The sequence below is a fragment of the Staurois parvus genome, unplaced genomic scaffold, assembly GCF_062004578.1.
Source record: "Staurois parvus isolate SC_StPar_1 unplaced genomic scaffold, SC_StPar_1.0 ptg001054l, whole genome shotgun sequence".
In the NCBI taxonomy this organism is placed as follows: Eukaryota; Metazoa; Chordata; class Amphibia; order Anura; family Ranidae; genus Staurois; species Staurois parvus.
This window is the reverse complement of record NW_028318850.1, coordinates 858310-879756: the sequence shown is the minus strand read 5'-3', so window position 1 is coordinate 879756 and position 21447 is coordinate 858310. Positions and strand designations below refer to the sequence as shown.

The window sequence follows — 21447 nt, the reverse complement described above, 5'->3', positions numbered from 1 at the left end:
GCCAGGGATGTCTCCTCTCCCCTATTATTTTTTCTCTGGTGATGGAACCCTTAGAGACTTCAATTAGAGCGAACCCCTTGATTTCGGGTATACGAACTGCAAATTTTTCTACAAAATTGGCCTCTTCGCAGATGATGTGATACTTACCATAACGGACCCATTGACGTCCTTAACAGCAGTCTCCTCTACACTCCAAATGTTTAGAAACATCTCCTGCTACAAACTTAATGTTACTAAATCCTGTGCACTCCCTATAAATATACCAAAAGCATTGTTACGTCTTAAAAATAAATTCATGTATAGCTGGTCCACGACGCGTCTGGAGTATCTGGGTATACTGGTGTCTTCTCCTTCTAGTATGTCCAAGGCTAATTATGAGGAACTATACCAGGTGATCTTAACAGATCTATTAGCAATCGGTAATCGTGAGCTTTCGTGGTTGGGCAGAATAGCGGCCTTTAAGATGTTGATCCTGCCTAAACTGTTATACTATTTTAGAACGATTCCGATACTCATCGCTCATTCTTACTTTAGTAAACTGGATATTGCATTTTAAAAATAAGTTTGGGGGAGGGTGAAGGCCCAGAATCCCATTTTCGGCTCTCATTAAGCATAAATCTAGAGAGGGTGTAGGTTTCCCTGTTGCATATACCTACTACCATGCTGCACTACTAGATCAGCTTCAGTACTGGTTGACCCCATCGGATAAGCTATGGGTACAAATAGAGAAAGGCACGGTTCCGGCTGGAGATCTTCAGGCTTTACTACTTGCGAAAATTATTTCCCCGAAATTAATTCATACCTACCTTACCTCTGTCTCTGCAACATCGAGTGCATGGGTAATAGGCTTATCTAAGTCCGCCCCATCTACCCCTAAGGTAAAGCTAGACATACCATTAACTACCTATCAGGGGCGGACTGACAACTCATGGGGCAATAGGGGATCATGGGGCCCCTGTGTCCTTGCCCAAACTCAAAAAAGCCTATGAAAAAAGGTACCAGGGGCATCTCATGGGGCCCCTGTCAAGGTCCTACCTTTTTCCTGTGGTTATGTTACTTCATGTGCTGGTGTCCATCTTGGATTCTGCTGTGCATGATGGGAGCCCTTTTATGCCTTCAGGTTTCTGTGGTCCATCCTCCAGAGGGGTGTGGCTGATGACATATAAGCCTGTGGCCCGCACATGCTCTTTGCACTTGTGTCTTGTGTCTTTGTGTTGCTGTTACTCTGTTCTGACTCTCGTGACTCTCCTGGTATCTGATTCGGCTTGTCTTGACTATTCTTTGTATTCTCCTTTGATCTGACCCTCTGTTGCTGAACCCGGCTCGTGACCTGTGATTCTCATCTGCTGTCCTGTACTGTTCTGTCCTGTTGTTGTTGACCCCGGCTTGTCTGACTACTCTTTTGTCTCTTCCACCAGCTACACGCCATTACCGCAGCTGAGGTGTCTCGGGGGCCGCGACCTGGTTCCTGGCTGCGTCAAGTCCATCCCCACCATCAGGGGCCCTGGTGAAGGGCAGCCTGGGACTTAGACTCCGCGCCCTGAGGGACTTTGGTCTGTGGGTGGTGGTTGTCGTCAGCCAGTGCGTTACATTGTTAGGCCTGCCTGTCCGTTCCTCAGCTCCTGCCCTGACATTACACAAGTGCCATGAACCCTGACGGTGCAGGCACGCCTTCGCTCCCAATGCTAGTCGCCAGACTCGATCAACAGGATCACCTGTTGGATCAGTTCGCTCAGGCGTTGCAAACTCTGCTTGCACGCACCGCGCACCTTACTCCTGGTGTTATTAGGCCGGTTGTCGCTCCGGTGGTCGCTTCCGATGCCGTTCCGCTTGCTGTGCCTACCGCCGCGGCTGATGCGGCACCCGCGGTGTCCAGAGGTATGACCGGTTCAGCCCCTCTTCCACAGCGCTTTGGGGGTGAGCCGAGTCAGTGTCGTGGGTTCCTCAACCAGGTGGGTATTTATTTTGAATTAATACCCCACGCCTTTCCGTCTGAGAGGTCAAAGGTGGGGTTCCTCATCTCACTACTCTCAGACAAGGCCTTGGCCTGGGCAAATCCCTTATGGGAGAGGAACGACCCGGTGATTCTAGATTTTTCTGGTTTTGTCGATGCCTTCCGTAGGGTATTCGACGTACCGGCTCGTTCCGCCTCGGCGGCCAAGCTGCTCATGACCATGCATCAGGGTTCACGGACCGTGGCCGAGTACGCTATAGAGTTTCGTACCCTGGCGGCAGAGGTCGGTTGGAACAATGAGGCTCTGGTGGCTGCGTTTTCCCATGGTCTTTCTGACTCATTGAAGGACGAGATTGCAGCTAAGGAACTGCCTGTGGTGTTGGAGGAGCTCATCTCTTTCCTGATCCTGATTGACACCAGGCTCAGGGAGAGGCCTTCACTCAAGGAATGCCTGCAGAGGCCTTCCAATCGACTGGCACCTGCGTTTTCTGTCCCACCCGTTCCTCCCTCTCCTCCCACGCCTCCTGGGGATGGCTTGTCTGGTGGGGAACCCATGCAGCTGGGGTTTGCTCGCCTTTCCGAGGGGGAGCGGGCCGCTCGGCGTCGGGAGGGTCGCTGCCTGTACTGTGGCCTCGGTGGGCACTTTCGGCAGTCTTGTCCGGTCCGTCCGGGAAACGCTCGCACCTGAGATCATGTCGGGGACAGATCTTGGGTGGAGTTTCCTCGTCCCCGGCGTCCCGCAAGGATAAGCCACTGATCACCGTGGTCCTTTCTTGGACAGGGGGCTCGGTGACGGCCCAGGCGTTGGTAGACTCTGGGGCCGGTGGGTTGTTCTTGGACAGCTCGTTTGCTGCGCAGCACTCCATTCCCCTGCAGGCTCGTGCTGCCCCATTGGTTCTCGAAGCGATAGATGGCAGGCCCCTGCAGCCGCCGCAGGTTACCCACGAGACCCTGCCAATAGAGGTAGCCATTGGGGCTGTTCACAGGGAGTTGGCCTGTTTTCAGGTGATTTCTTCCCCACACTATTCGGTGGTTTTGGGGTATCCCTGGCTCCAGAGGCACAATCCAACCTTCAATTGGCAAACAGCCGAGATTCTCTCATGGTCTCCACAGTGTGGGGCCGGGTGCATCCGGGGGCCGGTTAAGGTATTGTGTGCCTCCTCGGACTCTGCGTTGCCCACCGACTATGGGGAATACCGGGACGTGTTCGATAAGGTACGCGCTGGTACCTTACCACCGCATCGTCCTTACGACTGCGCCATATCCCTGCAACCCGGGGCCACTCCTCCACGTGGCAGGGTGTACCCTCTCTCGGTTGCGGAGAATAAGGCCATGGAGGAGTACGTGGTGGATGCGCTTTCCCGGGGGCACATTCGTAAGTCTACTTCCCCAGCAGGAGCGGGGTTTTTTTTCGTAAAGAAGAAAGGTGGGGAATTGAGGCCCTGCATCGATTATAGGGGTCTCAATCGGATTACCATTAAAAATGCATATCCAATTCCTTTGATTTCTGAGTTATTCGACCGCCTTAAGGGAGCAACGGTCTTTACCAAACTCGACCTTAGGGCGGCGTACAACCTCGTACGGATCAGACAGGGGGATGAGTGGAAGACCGCGTTTAACACTAGAACTGGGCACTACGAATACCTGGTGATGCCCTTCGGATTGTGTAACGCGCCCGCGGTCTTTCAGGAATTCATAAACGATGTCCTTCGTGATTTGTTGCAGCAATGCGTAGTGGTTTACCTGGATGACATCTTGGTTTACTCTACCTCCATGGAGTCCCATGTCCAGGATGTTAAGCAGGTGCTGCAACGATTGCGTGAGAACGGACTCTTTTGTAAACTCGAGAAGTGCGAGTTCCATCGATCCCAGGTTGCCTTTTTGGGCTACATAATTTCCGCGGAGGGATTTTCCATGGACCCTCAGAAGGTTGCGGCAGTTCTGCAGTGGCCTCGTCCCAATGGTCTTCGGCCCATTCAGCGCTTTCTGGGTTTTGCCAACTACTATCGGAAGTTCATCAGGAACTTCTCCACATTGGCAAAGCCTCTCTCTGACCTAACCAAGAAGGGGAGTAACCCTCACGAGTGGCCATCCGAGGCCATCAGAGCTTTCGAGGCTCTGAAAGCTGCCTTTGCTTCGGCTCCGATTCTTTCGCATCCCAATCCTGGGTTGCCCTTCGTCCTCGAAGTTGATGCTTCCGAGACGGGAGTAGGGGCTCTCCTATCTCAGCGTCGGTTGCCCGATGGACCCCTACTTCCCTGCGGGTTCTACTCCAGGAAGCTTTCCTCGGCTGAGTGCAACTACCAGATTGGAGATCGGGAGTTGTTGGTCATCATTCTGGCTCTCAAGGAATGGAGGCACCTGCTCGAGGGTTCCGCGGTTCCGGTCCTCATTCTTACCGATCACAAGAACCTGACTTATCTTTCGGAGGCCAAGAGATTGACACCCCGCCAGGCCAGATGGGCTCTGTTCTTGTCACGCTTCAACTATGTGGTTTCATATTTGCCTGGTTCCAAGAATGTCAGGGCTGATGCGTTATCACGGCAATACTCTGAGTTGTCCAGGGAGGACTCTGAGCCAATCTCACTTATACCTCCAGATCAGATCCTGGCTGCCATTCGCACCAGTCTGACCTCTCCCCTTGGGGAGCAGATTTTGGCGGCTCAAACTGATGCTCCTCCCGGGAGGCCGGAGGGTAGATGTTTCGTACCCGAGGGATTGCGCACCCGCCTGCTGCGTACCTACCATAACGCCAAAACTGCCGGGCATCCAGGGAAGAACCAGCTGTGTTGGGTCGTCTCTCGCTTATTCTGGTGGCCAACCCTCCGTGCCGACATTGCCTCTTATGTAGCGGCATGTTCGATCTGTGCCCAGAATAAGTCTCCACGGCATCTCCCTTTGGGTCTTCTGCAACCCATTCCCAATGGGGAGCGTCCTTGGTCACATCTAGGGATGGACTTTATTGTAGACCTCCCGGTGTCTCGGGGTCATACGGTCATCCTCATGATCGTCGATCGGTTTTCCAAGATGTGCCATTGCATTCCACTCAGGAAATTACCCACAGCGCAGGAACTGGCCACGGTCTTTTCCAGGGAGATTTTTCGCCTGCATGGGTTACCTAAGGTGATTGTCTCAGACCGCGGGAGTCAGTTCGTGTCCAGATTCTGGCGTGCCTTCTGCTCCCAGTTGGGTATTAGTCTCTCCTTTTCATCAGCCTACCACCCGCAGTCCAATGGGGCTGCGGAGCGTTCCAATCAGGCCTTAGAACAATTCCTTCGGTGTTATATTTCAGACCATCAGGATGATTGGGCCGATCTCCTGCCGTGGGCAGAGTTTGCCAGGAACTCGGCGGTCAACTCCTCCACCGGGATGTCTCCCTTCATGGCCAACTATGGGTTTCAACCCGCGGTATTACCTGAGAGGTTCTCACCACAGGACATTCCGGCTGTGGAGAACCATCTTGCTGCCCTGCGTTCTTCTTGGGGGCAGATCCAGAGGGCCTTGAGGGACTCAGCTCAGCGCCAGAAGTTCCAGGCTGATCGCAGACGGTTGCCCGCTCCTTCATACCAGGTCGGCGATCGGGTGTGGTTGTCTACTCGCAACCTCAATCTTCGGGTGCCCACACCCAAACTGGCTCCCCGTTTTGTCGGTCCTTTCCGCATTCTCCGCAAAGTGAATCCGGTGGCCTATGCACTTGCCCTTCCGTCTGGGATGCGGATCTCCAATATCTTTCATGTTTCCCTGTTGAAACCTCTGATCTGCAATCGCTTCACTACCTCTCTTCCTCGGCCCCGTCCTGTCCGGGTTGACGGTCATGAGGAGTATGAGGTGAGCCGGATCCTGGACTCTCGATTGGTGCGCGGTCAATTACAGTTTCTGGTTCATTGGCGCGGTTATGGTCCCGAGGAGCGTTCCTGGGTTCCTTCCGCGGATGTCCATGCTCCTGCCCTCCTCCGCGCTTTTCATACCCGCTTTCCTCAGAAACCTTTTGTTGAGCCGCGGAGGGGGAGGGGCCCTTGAGGGGGAGGTACTGTCAAGGTCCTACCTTTTTCCTGTGGTTATGTTACTTCATGTGCTGGTGTCCATCTTGGATTCTGCTGTGCATGATGGGAGCCCTTTTATGCCTTCAGGTTTCTGTGGTCCATCCTCCAGAGGGGTGTGGCTGATGACATATAAGCCTGTGGCCCGCACATGCTCTTTGCACTTGTGTCTTGTGTCTTTGTGTTGCTGTTACTCTGTTCTGACTCTCGTGACTCTCCTGGTATCTGATTCGGCTTGTCTTGACTATTCTTTGTATTCTCCTTTGATCTGACCCTCTGTTGCTGAACCCGGCTCGTGACCTGTGATTCTCGTCTGCTGTCCTGTACTGTTCTGTCCTGTTGTTGTTGACCCCGGCTTGTCTGACTACTCTTTTGTCTCTTCCACCAGCTACACGCCATTGGCGGCGGCCATTACCGCAGCTGAGGTGTCTCGGGGGCCGCGACCTGGTTCCTGGCTGCGTCAAGTCCATCCCCACCATCAGGGGCCCTGGTGAAGGGCAGCCTGGGACTTAGACTCCGCGCCCTGAGGGACTTTGGTCTGTGGGTGGTGGTTGTCGTCAGCCAGTGCGTTACATTGTTAGGCCTGCCTGTCCGTTCCTCAGCTCCTGCCCTGACAGCCCCCTACTGACCCCGGGCCCTCAGGCAGCGCCCGAGTTTTCAAATGGTCAGTCCGCCCGTGCTACCTAGGAATACCTTATTCCCAATCTTACTGTAAAATCCCTGAGAGAAGCGGACTATTCCAAGTTTACCGACATCCACGTTCAAGTGCGGGGCAATATATACCCATTTCTTCAAAATAGGGCCTACAAGGGCACCAATTATAGCTCAGATGTAGAAGTGGATGCTAAGATTTGGTATTCATTATCGAACCCTGCTGGGCTAAAAAAGGGTATTTCATGGTTTTATAGATTTTTGCAGTATGATTCTGACAATTCCGTGATAGCATGCGTTGAGAAGTGGGAAAGGGAGCTGGGGAGAAACTTCACTCCGGAAGAGTGGCAAGCAGCTTGGTCTTGCAATATCAGCCTTTCAAAGTGTACTAACCACTTGGGCAGCTCTCTTAAGATTCTGTATTGCAGCTATCTCACCGCATATAAAATCGCAAAAATATACCCTGATGCATCACCTTCCTGCTGGAGGACTTGTGGTGAAGTTGGAAGCTTACTGCACGTTTTGTAGGAATGTGCACATGTACGGGAATTCTGGAGTGATGGCTTTGCTTTAATCTCTCGGGTGTCAGGAGTACAGACAAATCCTAATCCTCATTTATCATTATTAAATATTACATTGAAATTATTTCCAGCTCAATTTCAAACAATTGTTGCCCACATTCTAATAGCTGCTCGGATAACTATTGCTAAAGCGTGGAAATCTTCTACATCTCTTCCTATTCTGGAGGTGATTAATAGAGTACACTCCCACTATCTGTATGATTGAGCCTACACACTTTCAAATCACACTATAAAGGTATTTGAAGTTAAATGGCAACACTGGAACACTTTATTCAAAATCACTGATCTATAAGAGTAAGAGATCATATGGCAAGGATGTTGGAGTCTTGTATTTTGTTTGACTGCACTTGCATTGGATAAACTTTTGTCCCATATGTATCACATATGCCAGCTTGGGTAATGAAGTGTGCACTGCTATGTTCTGGTTTATATATCAGATAATGTTCTGTAAATGCTGAATGAACTCTGCATAATTTGGACAATATGTGATGTTCTTATGGCTACTGTTACAGTCAACTACTTTTTTCTGTTATTGACTTGGAAAACCTTAATAAAAAAAGAGTTGAAAGGAGAAGGCTGAGGGGGCGCCAATTCTCAATCAACAAAGAATCCTTACCTTTTGACAGAAGAATCACAGCTGAGTGCCTCATGGAAGGGGGAAGAATCCCTTCATCGAGGCAGCTGTTTAAAATCTCTACAAAATGCGGGGCCAGAATAGACTTAAAAGCTTTGTAAAAACTCAGCCGTCAGGTCCAGGTGACTTTTTGATGGCTAGCTGCTCAATTGCCCTCATCACCTCTTCAACAGTGATCTCCTCTGTCAAATTCATCAATGGAACATCTCCACCATTTAGACCTGGAGTAGAGTCCAAAAAGCTTTCCATCTTGCCTCGATCAAGCTCTTTCCTCCCAAGAAGTTCAGCATAAATGGACCCCACGACCTCCAAGATCCCTGACCTGGACTTTGTCATGGGACCTGTACTATCCTTAAGGCCAAAAAATAAAAAATATCAAATATATATAAAAGAACAAAAATAAATAAAGTCCCAATATGCAAAGTGTCCAAGTAATGTGTCCAAACAAAGATCAATTTCTTGATAGGAAGACGCTTTCTACTCCACTGAAGAAGATGCAAATCAATCACAGGTGCTCTTCAAATACCTCAAAAAACAAAATCTCAACATAGTATATTACCTTTTAAATCCCAGAACTAAAGTGCCACACGTGTATCATGCAAAAAAACAACAAAAAAAAAAAAAAAACACTCCAGTGTCACAGCACTCATGTGAGAGAAAAAAAAAAAAATTTAAATTTTAAATATCACTGCAAACTATATATAAAGTGCATAATTACCCTAAAAGAAACAAATTCCAGTTTGTAATCAACCACATATGTACAGAGTGTCCTTAGATTGGTATCCTCTTGTTCCTCAGGACATATAAAAACGATAAAATCAGCAAGACAGCATCCAACTCCTCATGCTCAGTATGCGATCCCCTTTCCGTGTGTAGAGGGTCTCCCGATCACCAGGTAATTCCCCCTTGCTACTCCTATCCAGCACTATCACTTTGTAGCTCTGGGGGACACCTGAAGTGCACCGTTACTCTCCAGACCTCCACCACACAGGGATTCCAGAATCCAAAATGGCTGCCGCAGCACTTCCGGGAACTTCACGTGCCCTGGACGTGTTTCGTCTCTTCTGGACTTTGTCAACAAGGATCCTTGTTGACAAAGTCCAGAAGAGACGAAACACGTCCAGGGCACGTGACGTTCCCGGAAGTGCTGCGGCAGCCATTTTGGATTCTGGAATCCCTGTGTGTTGGAGGTCTGGAGAGTAACGGTGCACTTCAGGTATCCCCCAGAGCTACAAAGTGATAGTGCTGGATAGGAGTAGCAAGGGGGAATTACCTGGTGATCGGGAGACCCTCTACACACGGAAAGGGGATCGCATACTGGGCATGAGGAGTTGGATGCTGTCTTGCTGATTTTATCGTTTTTATATGTCCTGAGGAACAAGAGGATACCAATCTAAGGACACTCTGTACATATGTGGTTGATTACAAACTGGAATTTGTTTGTTTTAGGGTAATTATGCACTTTATATATAGTTTGCAGTGATATTTAAAATTTAAATTTTTTTTTTTTTCTCTCACATGAGTGCTGTGACACTGGAGTGTTTTTTTTTTTTTTTTGCATGATACACGTGTGGCACTTTAGTTCTGGGATTTAAAAGGTAATATACTATGTTGAGATTTTGTTTTTTGAGGTATTTGAAGAGCACCTGTGATTGATTTGCATCTTCTTCAGTGGAGTAGGAAGCGTCTTCCTATCAAGAAATTGATCTTTGTTTGGACACATTACTTGGACACTTTGCATATTGGGACTTTATTTATTTTTGTTCTTTTATATATATTTGATATTTTTTATTTTTTGGGTAATCTTTTTGGGTTTTGATCTTTTCACTATAATTGTGGGTTTTTGGGTTTAAGTCAATGAATATATATTTTATTAGTACTTCAGGGGAAGGATATTGATATGACTTTAAGGGATTGTTGAGGATTTTATATATATATGTGTGCTGATTTATACTTATTCTATCCTTAAGGCCAACAACCGTCTTAGCTGCTACACATTACTTGCAATTCTGGTAAGGGTCAAGTGGTACTTCCCATAGTCCCTCTCCAGAACCAAAGAGGCATGCCGGTCATATTGACACTTTCTGAGGAGGAGTTTCACCTCAGAGATTGCCCCAGGATCTCCTCCTCTTGAGACAAGAATATCCAGCTTTCTCCGCAACCTTTGGTAGGTAATGTGTCTATCAAAATGCTTTCTATTGTCTAGGCCCCTGAAGAATCCAGCGATCCTCTTTTTGGTCAGCTCCCACCACTCAGCCTTGCTGCTACAAAAGTCCAGGATGGTCACCTGTGCCTGAAATAATTCCTCAAAGGATTGTCTAACATGTTCTTCCTCGAGGAGAGCCGAATTCAATCTCCAGATGCCCTTGCCCCAATGAGGGGAGTCTAAAGCACAAGAGCACAGGTAGCATACAGTGATCAGAGAACTCTACTGCCTGCATGACTGTGGCTATTACCTCGATGAAAGGTGAACCCTGTGTAGTCTGGAGGGTGCTTACTGTGCAGATCCACAAGACCAGCATCCCTAACCATACTATTCAAAAAAACGCTATCATATCTAAGCTTGTCTTTGAAGTCCTTCCTGTCCTTGGGCCTAGTCACAGTATTAAAGTTACCTCCAAAGACTACTTGCCAGGATGTAAAAAGAAATGGCTTGATCCTTGTAAAAAGGCATTTCCTGTCCCACTTTGTGTGCGCCCCATAAACATTAATTAGGCGCAGGTCCTGCCCTCCCACAAGGATGTCTAAGACCATACATCTCCCAATCTCCACTTCAATAACCCGCCGGACAGTTACCATGCCGGTTTTAAACAACACCGCCACACCGCTGTAAGGCTCAGCCACAAGTGACCAGTAAGATGGACCATACCACTCTCTCTTGGCCATATGAATATCTGCCAAGGAGGTAAGCCTAGTCTCTTGCAAAAATAAAATTTCAGCATCTAATTGGCTGAACAAAAAGAAGGCCATAGAACGAGCTCTTACCAACTTAATTCTGGCGACATTTATTGTCGCTACTTTTAGCAGAGGGGTAATCGCCATTTGGGTTATGGGTGGATTGCTTCTTAGCTCCCCTCTGCTGCTCATCACCAGAAGCCTCTCTCTTTCTTGAGGACTCCTCAAACTCCATTTCAAATTCTGAACTACATTCAGAAGAAGTGCCTGATGAGGAAATATCTAAATTGGAAAAACGGTTGAAGACAGGCACTGGAGCTTCCCGTCCCTGTTCCGTCCCCATTGTCCACCTCTTCTGCCTCACAACCTTCCTTCTCCCCTCTAGGTACTGCCAGTCAGACTCAGAGATGCTCTCATCTCTTGCTTTTTTTTTTTAGAATTCTTCACAGAAGACTTCTTTTCAGAAGAGATGGCAGCACAATTTTTGCCACCACTCCTGGTGGGGGGGGGGGGGGGAAACTTTCTTCAAGTCAGACTTGGGAGGGGAAGACTCATGGGGATAACTGACTCAGGGGGCACAGATTTGGAAGGTTCTGACACAAGCTGAGCTGGTACAGTAGGTTGGGGGGACACAGAGACAGGAACAGAAGGAATACTTACACAGGAGGGGTGACCAATGGAACTGGGGAGGGATCCTGAACAGAACCAGGGGAGTCAGTCACCGGAGAGGAGGATGTTACACCAGGGGTTTCAGCCTCCATCCTGTCCAGCCTCAACAGTCCATTCATCACCTCTTTCTCCACATTGTGCCAAGCCTCAGGACATTGGTTGTAGGGGTGGCCAAGGCGTAGGCACAGGTTGCACCTTATATGGGTGCAGTCCTTGGCCACATGACCCTTACCCCGACACATTGAACATATCAAAGCTGAACAGGAGGAGCTAAAGTGCCCCTTTTCTACACACCGGTGACACAGTTTTGGCTGACCAGGATAGAAAATAGGCATCCTGTCCCTCCCTACAAAAGCAGAGGAGGGCAGGTGATGGACAACATTCCCATCCGTGGCCAACCTGACTGTCACCAACCAACCCCCAGTTCAGATGTTGCGTTCATCATGAATTTTATCCGGTTTTGTCAAAACCTCCCCATAATGCCTCAGCCAGACCTCTAGGTTCCGAGCAAGAACACTCTCATTACTGAGAATGATGGTTATTTTTTTCACGGTTGACCTTTGTGAGACAGCAACTGGTGCCAGACCTTCCCATCCTGGGCTTGACCTGCACTGAGCCTCATACCGTTCCCAAAACAGGTCAAGACCCTCTGGCCTGGTGAAGCTTATGGTGTATTCCCAGCTCCCAGCTACATGAATGAGGGCATAGAGGTCATTTGCCCTGAACTACATCCCCAAGATCAAATCAACCACCCCTCGCCTTGCTGGAGGGACTGCACCACCTTCCCATTTAAGTATGATGACATTTTGCCTTGGACCCCCGGCAGAGGCTAGAGAGCCTAGACCCGACCCTGGGGTACTCAAAGTGGTGGTTTTTGGGGGAACTACTTTCTTGGAAGTGGAGTTCCCTTTCAACTGCAGCCCTGGCTTGATAAAATTACCAGGAGCAAAGCCTACCAACTGAGCAAAGGTAGGTGTATATTATATACAACCAAGACTTTTTTTCAGCGGGAACGCGGGGGAATACAGTCTTGGCACCTCCAGTACTGAATGTATGTCATGGCAAGGGGTGCTGGGGTGTGCTGGAGGGTCTGTTGATTCTGGCTGCTGAGGGAATCTATTGTCACTGATGGGAATCTATTTTTGCATGGAGGTCTATTGTTGCTGGTGGCAGAGGAGTATCTGCCATGAGGCATGCAAGGCATCTGCCATGGGCGGCATTTTTCAGGGGAGCCCCAGGCAGAAGGGACCACTGCTGCCGCTGCAAAGGGCTGTGTTTGGGCAGAGGGGCGGGCTGGTGTGTGCTCGAGCCGGGGGGGGGGGCGGGGACGGGTGAGGAAACAGATAACCTGTCAGCCATGCCCAGGCCTGGACTGGCCATAGGGCACACCGGGGCTACCTAGAGAGGAGGGGCGGCACATAGAGGACCATGCATTTCTTGGTTCCTCTGTGTGCCGCCCAGCCGCCTCTCCTATCCATTTCCTACATGTCCTGGGCTCCTGTATGCCCCGCAGCTTCTCCCCCCCATCTCCTGTAGGTCATCTGTCAGCATATGCCGCCCCCAGTGCTGACAGTTCCCGCCCACCACAGATGGGAGAGTAGAGAGAAAGGTGCTCCTCCTCCTCCCGCCCTCTCCTCCTGTGTCTGCCCCGCCCACACTCCCCGCCAGCCTTGTGTCTTCTCTCCCCCCCTTCTATCTCTCTGTCTGTCTCCTATTTCTTTTCTTTCTCTCTCTCTGTCTCCTGTTCCCCTCCTTCCTTCTTTTTTTCTCTCCTTCTTTCCCTCTGTCCTTTTGTCCTTTCTATACATCTTTCTTTCTTTCTTTCTTTCTTTGCTTTCTCTCTCTTTCCCTCCTTCCTTTTTTCTTTCTATACATCTCTCTCTCTTTTTCTCTCTGTCTCCTGTTTCCCTCCTTCCTTCTTTTTTTTCTCTCCTTCTTTCCCTCTGTCCTTTTTTCCCTTTCTATACATCTTTCTTTCTTTGCTTTCTCTCTCTTTCTTTCTCTCCTTCCTTTTTTCTTTCTATACATCTTTCTTTCTTTCTCCTGTTTCTCTCATTTCTTTCTCTCTCTCTCTTTCTTTCCCTCCTTCTATACGTCTCTTTTTCTTCCTCTCTCTGTCTCCTTCCTTCTTCCCCTTTTTTCTTTCTATGCGTCTCTCTTTCTCTCTCTCCATCTACTGTTTCTCTTCTTTCTTTTGTTCTTTTTCACTTTCTTTCTCTTTCTCCTGTTTCTCTCCTTTTTTCTGTCTCCTGTTTCTCTCTTTCTTTCTTTCTTTCTTTCTTTATTTTCCTCCTTCTATTCGTCTCTTTCTTTTTCTCTCTCTCTGTCTACTGTTTCCCTCCTTCCTTCTTTCCTTCTCTACTTTCCCTCTTCCTTTTTTCTTTCTATACGTCTCTCTCTGTCTCCTGTTTCTCTTCTTTATCTCTCTCTCTCTCTTTCTGTCTCCTGTTTCTCTCCTTTCTTTCTCTCTCTCTCTCTCTTTTTAATTCTTTCCCTCCTTCTATATGTCTCTTTTTCTTTTTCTCTCTCTCTCTCTCTCTATCTCCTGTTTCCCTCATTCCTTCTTTCTTTCCCTCTTTCTTTCTATCCTTTTTTTCTGTCTATACATATCTCTTTCTTTCTCTTTCCCGCTTTCTTTCCCTCCTTTTTTCTTTCTTTCCCTCCTTTTTTTTCTTTTTTTCCCTCTGTCTCTTTCTTTTCCTCCTTTTTTTCTATACACCTCTCTCTTTCTTTCCCTCCAACTTTCTTTCTTTCTATACGTCTCTCTTTCTCTTTCCCTCCTTCTTTCTTTCTCTCCTTTTTCTTTCTATACAAATCTCTCTCTTTCTCTTTCCCTCTTTCTATCCCTCTTTTTTTCCTTTCTTTCTTTCTCTCCTTTTTCCTTTTTTCCCTCTGTCTCTCTTTTCCTCCTTTTTTTCTATACATCTCTTTCTTTCTCTCTCTCTTTCTTTTCCTCCAACTTTCTTTCTATACATCTCTCTCTTTCCCTCCTTCTTTCTCTCTCTTTCTTTCTCTTTCTTTCCCTCCTTTCTTTCTTTTTTTTCCCTCCATCTCTCTTTCTTTCTCTCTCTCCTTTCTTTCCCTCTTTCTTCTTTACATCTCTCTCTTTCTTTCTTTCTCTCTTTTCTTTCTTTCTATACATCTCTCTCTTTCCCTCCTTCTCTCTCTTTCTTTCTCTCCCTTCTTACTCTCTTTCCTTCTTTCTCTCCCGCTTTCTCTCTTTCTTTCCCTCCTTCTTTCTCTCCTTCCCTTCTTTCTCTCCCTCCTTACTCTCTTTCCTTCTTTCTCTCCCTCTTTCTCTCTTTCTTTCCCTCCTTTCTTTTTATATGTTTCTCTTTCTCTGCCTCCTGTTTCTCTTCTTTCTTTCCCTCCTTCTTTCTTTTTATGTTTCTCTTTCTTTCTGTCTCCTGTTTCTTTCTTTCTCTTTTTATTTCTTTCTTTCCCTCCTTCTTTCCCTTTCTATCTCCTGTTTCCCTGTTTCCTCTTTCTCTCCTTCCTTTCTTTCTGGATCGGATCTGCTGATTGAGCATAATGAATCAGAGTCCGATGCATTATGCTCCCCAATCCGCAGATCCGATCCCTTCTGCGGGGATCGTCGGAGGGGGTGTCACCAAGTGTTATTGCACCGGGTGACACCAACCCTAGGGACGCCCCTGTGTTTTTCACATAGCTCCCAACTGTCACTGATTTAGAGGGACTGTCCCTCATTCAGAAACAAAGTCCTTTTGTCACTCTTTCCTCCTTTGTACCTCATTTTGGTCTGATCTATCTAGTTGTATACTTTTTTTCTCAGAGAATAGGTGTAGGAACTCCCCATCTTTTGAGTCACCCCTTGTCTCCACCCCCCTACCCACCTCTGAGCTTGTCCCTTGGTTCCACCTTCTACCCACCTCCCAGTACAGCCTCTTTTATGCTGGGTTCACACCTATGCAGTTTGCGTTTGATCAGTTTCTGCAGTGCATTGTGCATTGCTTTTTGCGTTTTTGCACATGTGTTTTGCTGCGTTTTTGATGCGTTTTGCATTTTTTTATTTTCTTGTTGCTAGGCAAATTTAAATGCATAAAAATGCTGTAAAAATGAACTGCATACGTTTCTGCGTTTCCATTGAAGTCTATAGAACCCAAAACGCAACCTTTTGCATTTAAAAAAGTCCCTGACCCTTTCCAAAAACTGCACCGGGTGAAATTAACACATACATACAAAGCAGTCTGTTCAATAGCACCTGAAGTACATGAAGATATTTAGATATTTCCACTAATTACCAACATTTTTGATACCTTTCACGTCTGTAATCAGTTTACCAGTTTGATGATTATCAATTCTTTTGATGGTATCAATAGGGTTTTAGGACTCTTGCCAGTGACTTTCTCACGTCCCGAGCCAGAGTCTTTGCCCACTATTATCTCTTTATACTTTTGTTGACTCATTATCGATGTGCCTACATTGGCATTTGTCTTGCTTACCACTCTGTGTGTTTTTTTTATAATGTCATAATAAAGTATGCTCTATTTTATCCAATATTGTTTATGATTATGCATCTTTATACCCATAATGGTATGGTACCTTAAAAGCCTCATTATTTTCTCCTACTAGGGTTTATTTTCTTCACTGTTACATTCATACATACACATACAATGGCCAATTTAGACAGGAGCCAATTAACCTACCAGCAGGTCTTTGGAGTGTGGGAGGAAACCGGAGTGCCCAGAGGAAACCCACACAGGCACAGGGAGAACATGAAAACTCCATTCAGGTGATGCCATGGTTGGGATTCGAACCAACAACCTTAGGCAGGCAGAAGTGCTAACCATTTAGACACTGTGCTCTTGGTTGCACATCTCAAATACAACCCCAAAAACGTAAACTATCGTGTATCCTTGTAGCCAGCTTCTGGCACCGCTCGAGGCTAGACAAAATAGAATCACCCCACCGGCAAGGAAGAGGGCGGCATCCCGAGCTATTCCAGGAACCAGGCACTGTGCAAACAAGGAGGATGGAATCTGTTCAGACCAGGGGCGGACTGACCATTTGGGAACTCGGGCACTGCCCGAGGGCCCTGGGTCAGTAGGGGGCCCCATGAGATGCCCCTGGTACCTTTTCATCGGCTTTTTTGGGTGTGGTTTGATTGTGGGCAAGGACACAGGGGCCCTATGATCCCCTATTACCCGGGGGCCCCATGAGTTGTCAGTCTGCCCCTGGTTCAGACCCATACTAAGGAGTTCTGTGAGAACGCGGTGATGCCACAGCCTCAGCTGTCGATCCGGTCATGCCCTCTGATGTGTTTCACCCCGCCAAAAGAGGGCTTGGGGACATGTATCCTTGATAAAATAAAGGAGCAGCCATGACCTGTCAGTGGGGTATGGCCCAGTGGTTGAGAATCACTGGCTTAGACTACAGACTACATGCTATGGTTCCTGGCGCCACTGGAGATATTACATAGAGAGGGCCATGGACTCCCTGATGACAACACTGATTGGCCCAGCTCTCTCACATGGAGTAAATCAGATGCAGAGATTGCAACCCAGCAAGAGGCTTACCAGGGTGGTCATGTAGCGGGGTGCAAAGCAGCAAGTAAGTGGCTGTGGCTCATTTGATCAACCAGGGCATGCTGTGCACTCCCACAAAACCCGTAATCGAAGTACACAGGACATGTGTAGTATGCCTTGTTCTTCTGGCCTTGCTACACACTTGCTGGCAATTCCCAGCTGTCAAAATGACAGCCGGGAGTTGCTGTGTAAATAAAGCAGCTGTAATCACTGTCACCATTAACAAATGGACCGCCTGACGGAGTGCTTGTAAACATTGCTAGACAAGATAGAGAGATACAAAGTAACATTGTTAGTTTTGTATTTATTATATTTCATTAATGAGCTTCAACCCGCATATGGTGTCATATAAAAACAAAATGCAGCGCTTATAAAAGATCATAAGAAATAATGATGAAACACAGTCCAATAAAAAGGTGCTCCTTGATTCCCAGTGCAAATGGTAGAATTACACACTAACCAGAAAGCGTATAAGAAATACGCATGTGAACATATATCCTGAAGATTCCCCTCTCCTTTCTGGTCTGGTCAAGGAAATAGCTGGGAAAGATGGAGATCCAACGCCCTCATGTGGTGAAAGAATGGTCCAGCAGGTCAGAGAAGAATCAATCTAGATAAGCCTCCCCCTTCTCAGGAGCTGGCACAAGGATCACTTAGGGCTGTAAGGGTTGAAGAAGCTCCTCACAGGAGACACAGAGAAGCACTCATAGTGTAGTAGGTAAAGATTTTATTGGAAAACACAGGTGCACAGTAAAACATAACAGTGCCAAGCATGAATGAACACACTGACCCCTTAGAAATCAAGATGGCCGCCGGGCCTCCACGTGGCACCGGCGGCTTAGTGTCAACGGCGTCCTGGGCTCCAGCTGACGCATTTCGTGCGCACGCACTTCTTCAGAGGTAGAGAATATGCTCTATGCTCTACCTCTGAAGAAGTGCGTGCGCACGAAACGCGTCAGCTGGAGCCCAGGACGCCGTTGACACTAAGCCGCCGGTGCCACGTGGAGGCCCGGCGGCCATCTTGATTTCTAAGGGGTCAGTGTGTTCATTCATGCTTGGCACTGTTATGTTTTACTGTGCACCTGTGTTTTCCAATAAAATCTTTACCTACTACACTATGAGTGCTTCTCTGTGTCTCCTGTGAGGAGCTTCTTCAACCCTTACAGCCCTAAGTGATCCTTGTGCCAGCTCCTGAGAAGGGGGAGGCTTATCTAGATTGATTCTTCTCTGACCTGCTGGACCATTCTTTCACCACATGAGGGCGTTGGATCTCCATCTTTCCCAGCTATTTCCTTGACCAGACCAGAAAGGAGAGGGGAATCTTCAGGATATATGTTCACATGCGTATTTCTTATACGCTTTCTGGTTAGTGTGTAATTCTACCATTTGCACTGGGAATCAAGGAGCACCTTTTTATTGGACTGTGTTTCATCATTATTTCTTATGATCTTTTATAAGCGCTGCATTTTGTTTTTATATGAATTTTGGGACTTTTTATGCGTTTTCCTTTAATGTTCAGCTGCTATAATTATTGAGAGCGCTTACTATATACTGTATTATTCTCGCATATGGTGTCAGTTTAACCTCTTGGCTTCGGCCAAACGCAAATGTGCGGCCTCCCTGCGTCTGGGCCTAGATGCATTTGCGCTCTATTAAAAAAAACGTGCTGAGAGCGCGCACCCTGTGCGCTCCCAGCACCCACGTTTGGTACTCACAGAAAGGTCCCGATTTCCTCTTTCGATCGGGACCTTTCCCGATTATGTGACCCCCGTGACAGGAAATCACGGAGGTCACATGACCCTAAAACCCAACCCCGCCTCCCAGAACCCTTAAAGCTGAACGAGGGGTTATAGCTCTATTTCTCTATTATTTACCTTTAACCGTCAGAGTAAAATTCAAATTCTTATCATTGTTGAAGGATCTGTGGCTCACAATGCAGGAATATACATCTCCATCCTCATCTGTGCTGGAGGGTTTTACAACTATGAGGCTGGTCACACTGAAGGTCCCATCGCTGTTCTTGTCTGGCACACTATTGCAGGTCTCTTTATCCAGAGCTCTTCTCTCACCGGAACCTTTTCTGGACTTAAACCATCTTATCGTAATAGATTTGGGGTAAAACCTGCTGACTTCACACACAACAGATTTCTCATGGTTGGGTTCAATGGTAAGTTCATAGGCTGTTAGAGTAGTGTTTGGTCTAGCTGCAAAGAAAAAAAACATGATTAATTACTGATTTTCTTTCCATAAATATGCCAAAGATACAGAAATCTGACCTTCAGGCTTGCACAGTTGTACCAGTTCCTCTCCTGGACTGAAAAGGCTTGCTCTGATTTATCTGCACACTGTGAGCTTCTCACAATGTGTATTAGAAGCTGCAGCAAGTCAGTTAGAGCTCCGCCTCATTTCCTGGCTGGAGGACACACAGAATCATCTAGTCCAGTGGTCTCCAAACTGGCTAAGTCCAGGGCAATTTTTATGCCACAGGTTTCAGGGTCTAGCCAGTGCACAATTGCACGGCCACTTTTTTATTTTTACTTATTTATTTAATTTATTTTTCTCCCACATTTGTATCACTTTTCACTTATGTGTGTGTTTTTTCTCATGGATGGTAGGGTGAGGGTCCTCGGGCCTACCCTGAAGTCTAGGGGCAGGATGTGTGGACTTTTTGTTCCTTCCTCCCCTGTCCCTGGGGGGTCTCTCTTCGGGAGAGCCCCCTGACCTAGTACTTGGTGGCTGGCTTCGGCTAGCCACAAGGAAAGGGGTCAGCCAGGCCTTTTGGCTAGGCGGACCATGTGGAAACCTAAGTCCCTGTCAGGAGCCTCGCGCCCCAGGGGGATCAGGGTAGAGGTCCTACTCCTCTGGGGGGTGGACTAAAGCACACCCCTAATTGCACTTTTTTGTGTTGATTTTGCACTAGCACGTTTTTTGTGCAATTACAGGTTTTTTGATTTTTTTCGCACTTCCGCGGACTTAAAAAAAAAAGTGGTTTCCAAACTGTGGCCTGGGGGCCGGATGCAGCCCTTTTCTTGATTTTATCTGGCCCCTGGAGCACTATTCCACCCACTGATACAAGTCCACCAGCCAGGATCTGCCTGCATTGCACAGAGAAGCACAGAGACATGATATTACACTGGGTCTATAATTCTGTGTGTAATATAAATAGAAACTGTTCATTGAAAGAAAATAATTAGCATGTTGATGGGGGAGGGGACAAGGAAGGCAAAATATACATGAAGATGTCGACCTTGATTCAGCAAGCTGTTTTTCTACTGTCTAATGTCTCCCTCCCCATGAGGAAGATTTACCTCACCTCTATACATACATTCCCTGGCCACTTTATTAGGTCCACATTGCTAGTTCCGGGTTGGACCCCCTTTGGCCTTCAGAACTGCCTTCATTCTTCATGGCATAGAGTCAACAAGGTGTTGGAAACCTTCCTCAGAGATTTTGGTCCATATTGTCATGATAACATCACGCAGTTGCGGCACATTTGTCGGCTGCACATCCATGATGTGAATCTCCCGTTGCACCACATCCCAAATGTGCTCTATTGGATGGAGAGCTGGTGATTGTGGAGGCCATAGGAGTACAGTGACCTCATTGTCATGTTCAAGAAACCAGTTGGAGATGATTTGAGCTTTGTAACATGTTGCATTATCCTGCTGGAAGGAGCCACCAGAAGATGGGAACACTGGAGTCATAAAGGGGTGGACATGGTCAGCAACAATACTCAGGTAGGCCGTGGCATTTAAACAATGCTCAATTGATACTAAGGGGCCCAACATGTGCCAAGAAAATATCCCCCATACCTTGACACCACCACCACCAGCCTGATCTGTTGATACAAGGCAGGATGGATCCATGCTTTCACGTTGTTTACTCCAAATTCTGACCCTACCATCTGAATGTTGCAGCTGAAATCGAGACTCTTCAGACCAGGAAATGTTTTTCCAATCTTCTATTGTCCAATTTTGGTGATCCTGTGGGAATTTAGCTTCCGTTTTCTGTTCTTAGCTGACAGGAGTGGTACCCAGTGTGGTCTTCAGCTGCTGTAGCCCATTTGCCATTTTGTCCAAGGTTGGATGTGTTGTGCATTCAGAGTTGGTATTCTGCATACCTTGGTTATTTGATTTACAGTTGCCTTTCAATCATCTGGAACTAGTCTGTTCATTCTCCTCTTACCTCTGACCTCAACAAGTCATTTTCGTTCACACAACTGCCACTCACTGGATATTTTCTCTTTTTTGGACCATGCTCTGTAAACCCTAGAGATGGTTGTGCTTGAAAATCCCAGTAGTTTTAAAATACTCAGAACAGCCTGTCTGGCACCAACAACCATGCCATGTTCAAAGTCACTTAAATCCCCTTTCTGATGCTCTGTTTGAACTTGAGCAAGTCGCCTTCACCAATAGATGCCTAAATGCATTGAGTTGCTGTCATGTGATTGACTCATTAGCAATTTATGTTACCAAGC

At 47.4% G+C, this 21447-nt stretch overlaps 1 protein-coding gene across 1 annotated transcript in view; it reads right to left on the bottom strand.

Moving 5' to 3' along the window:
• Positions 1-21447, bottom strand: part of LOC149440765 (uncharacterized) — a 77219-nt gene that overhangs the window by 34581 nt on the left and 21191 nt on the right. The window contains exon 3 of the mRNA XM_089658169.1: positions 18845-19174. Within this exon, the coding sequence (XP_089514295.1) occupies positions 18845-19174 (330 nt within the window). The remainder of the gene's footprint in view (positions 1-18844; positions 19175-21447) is intronic.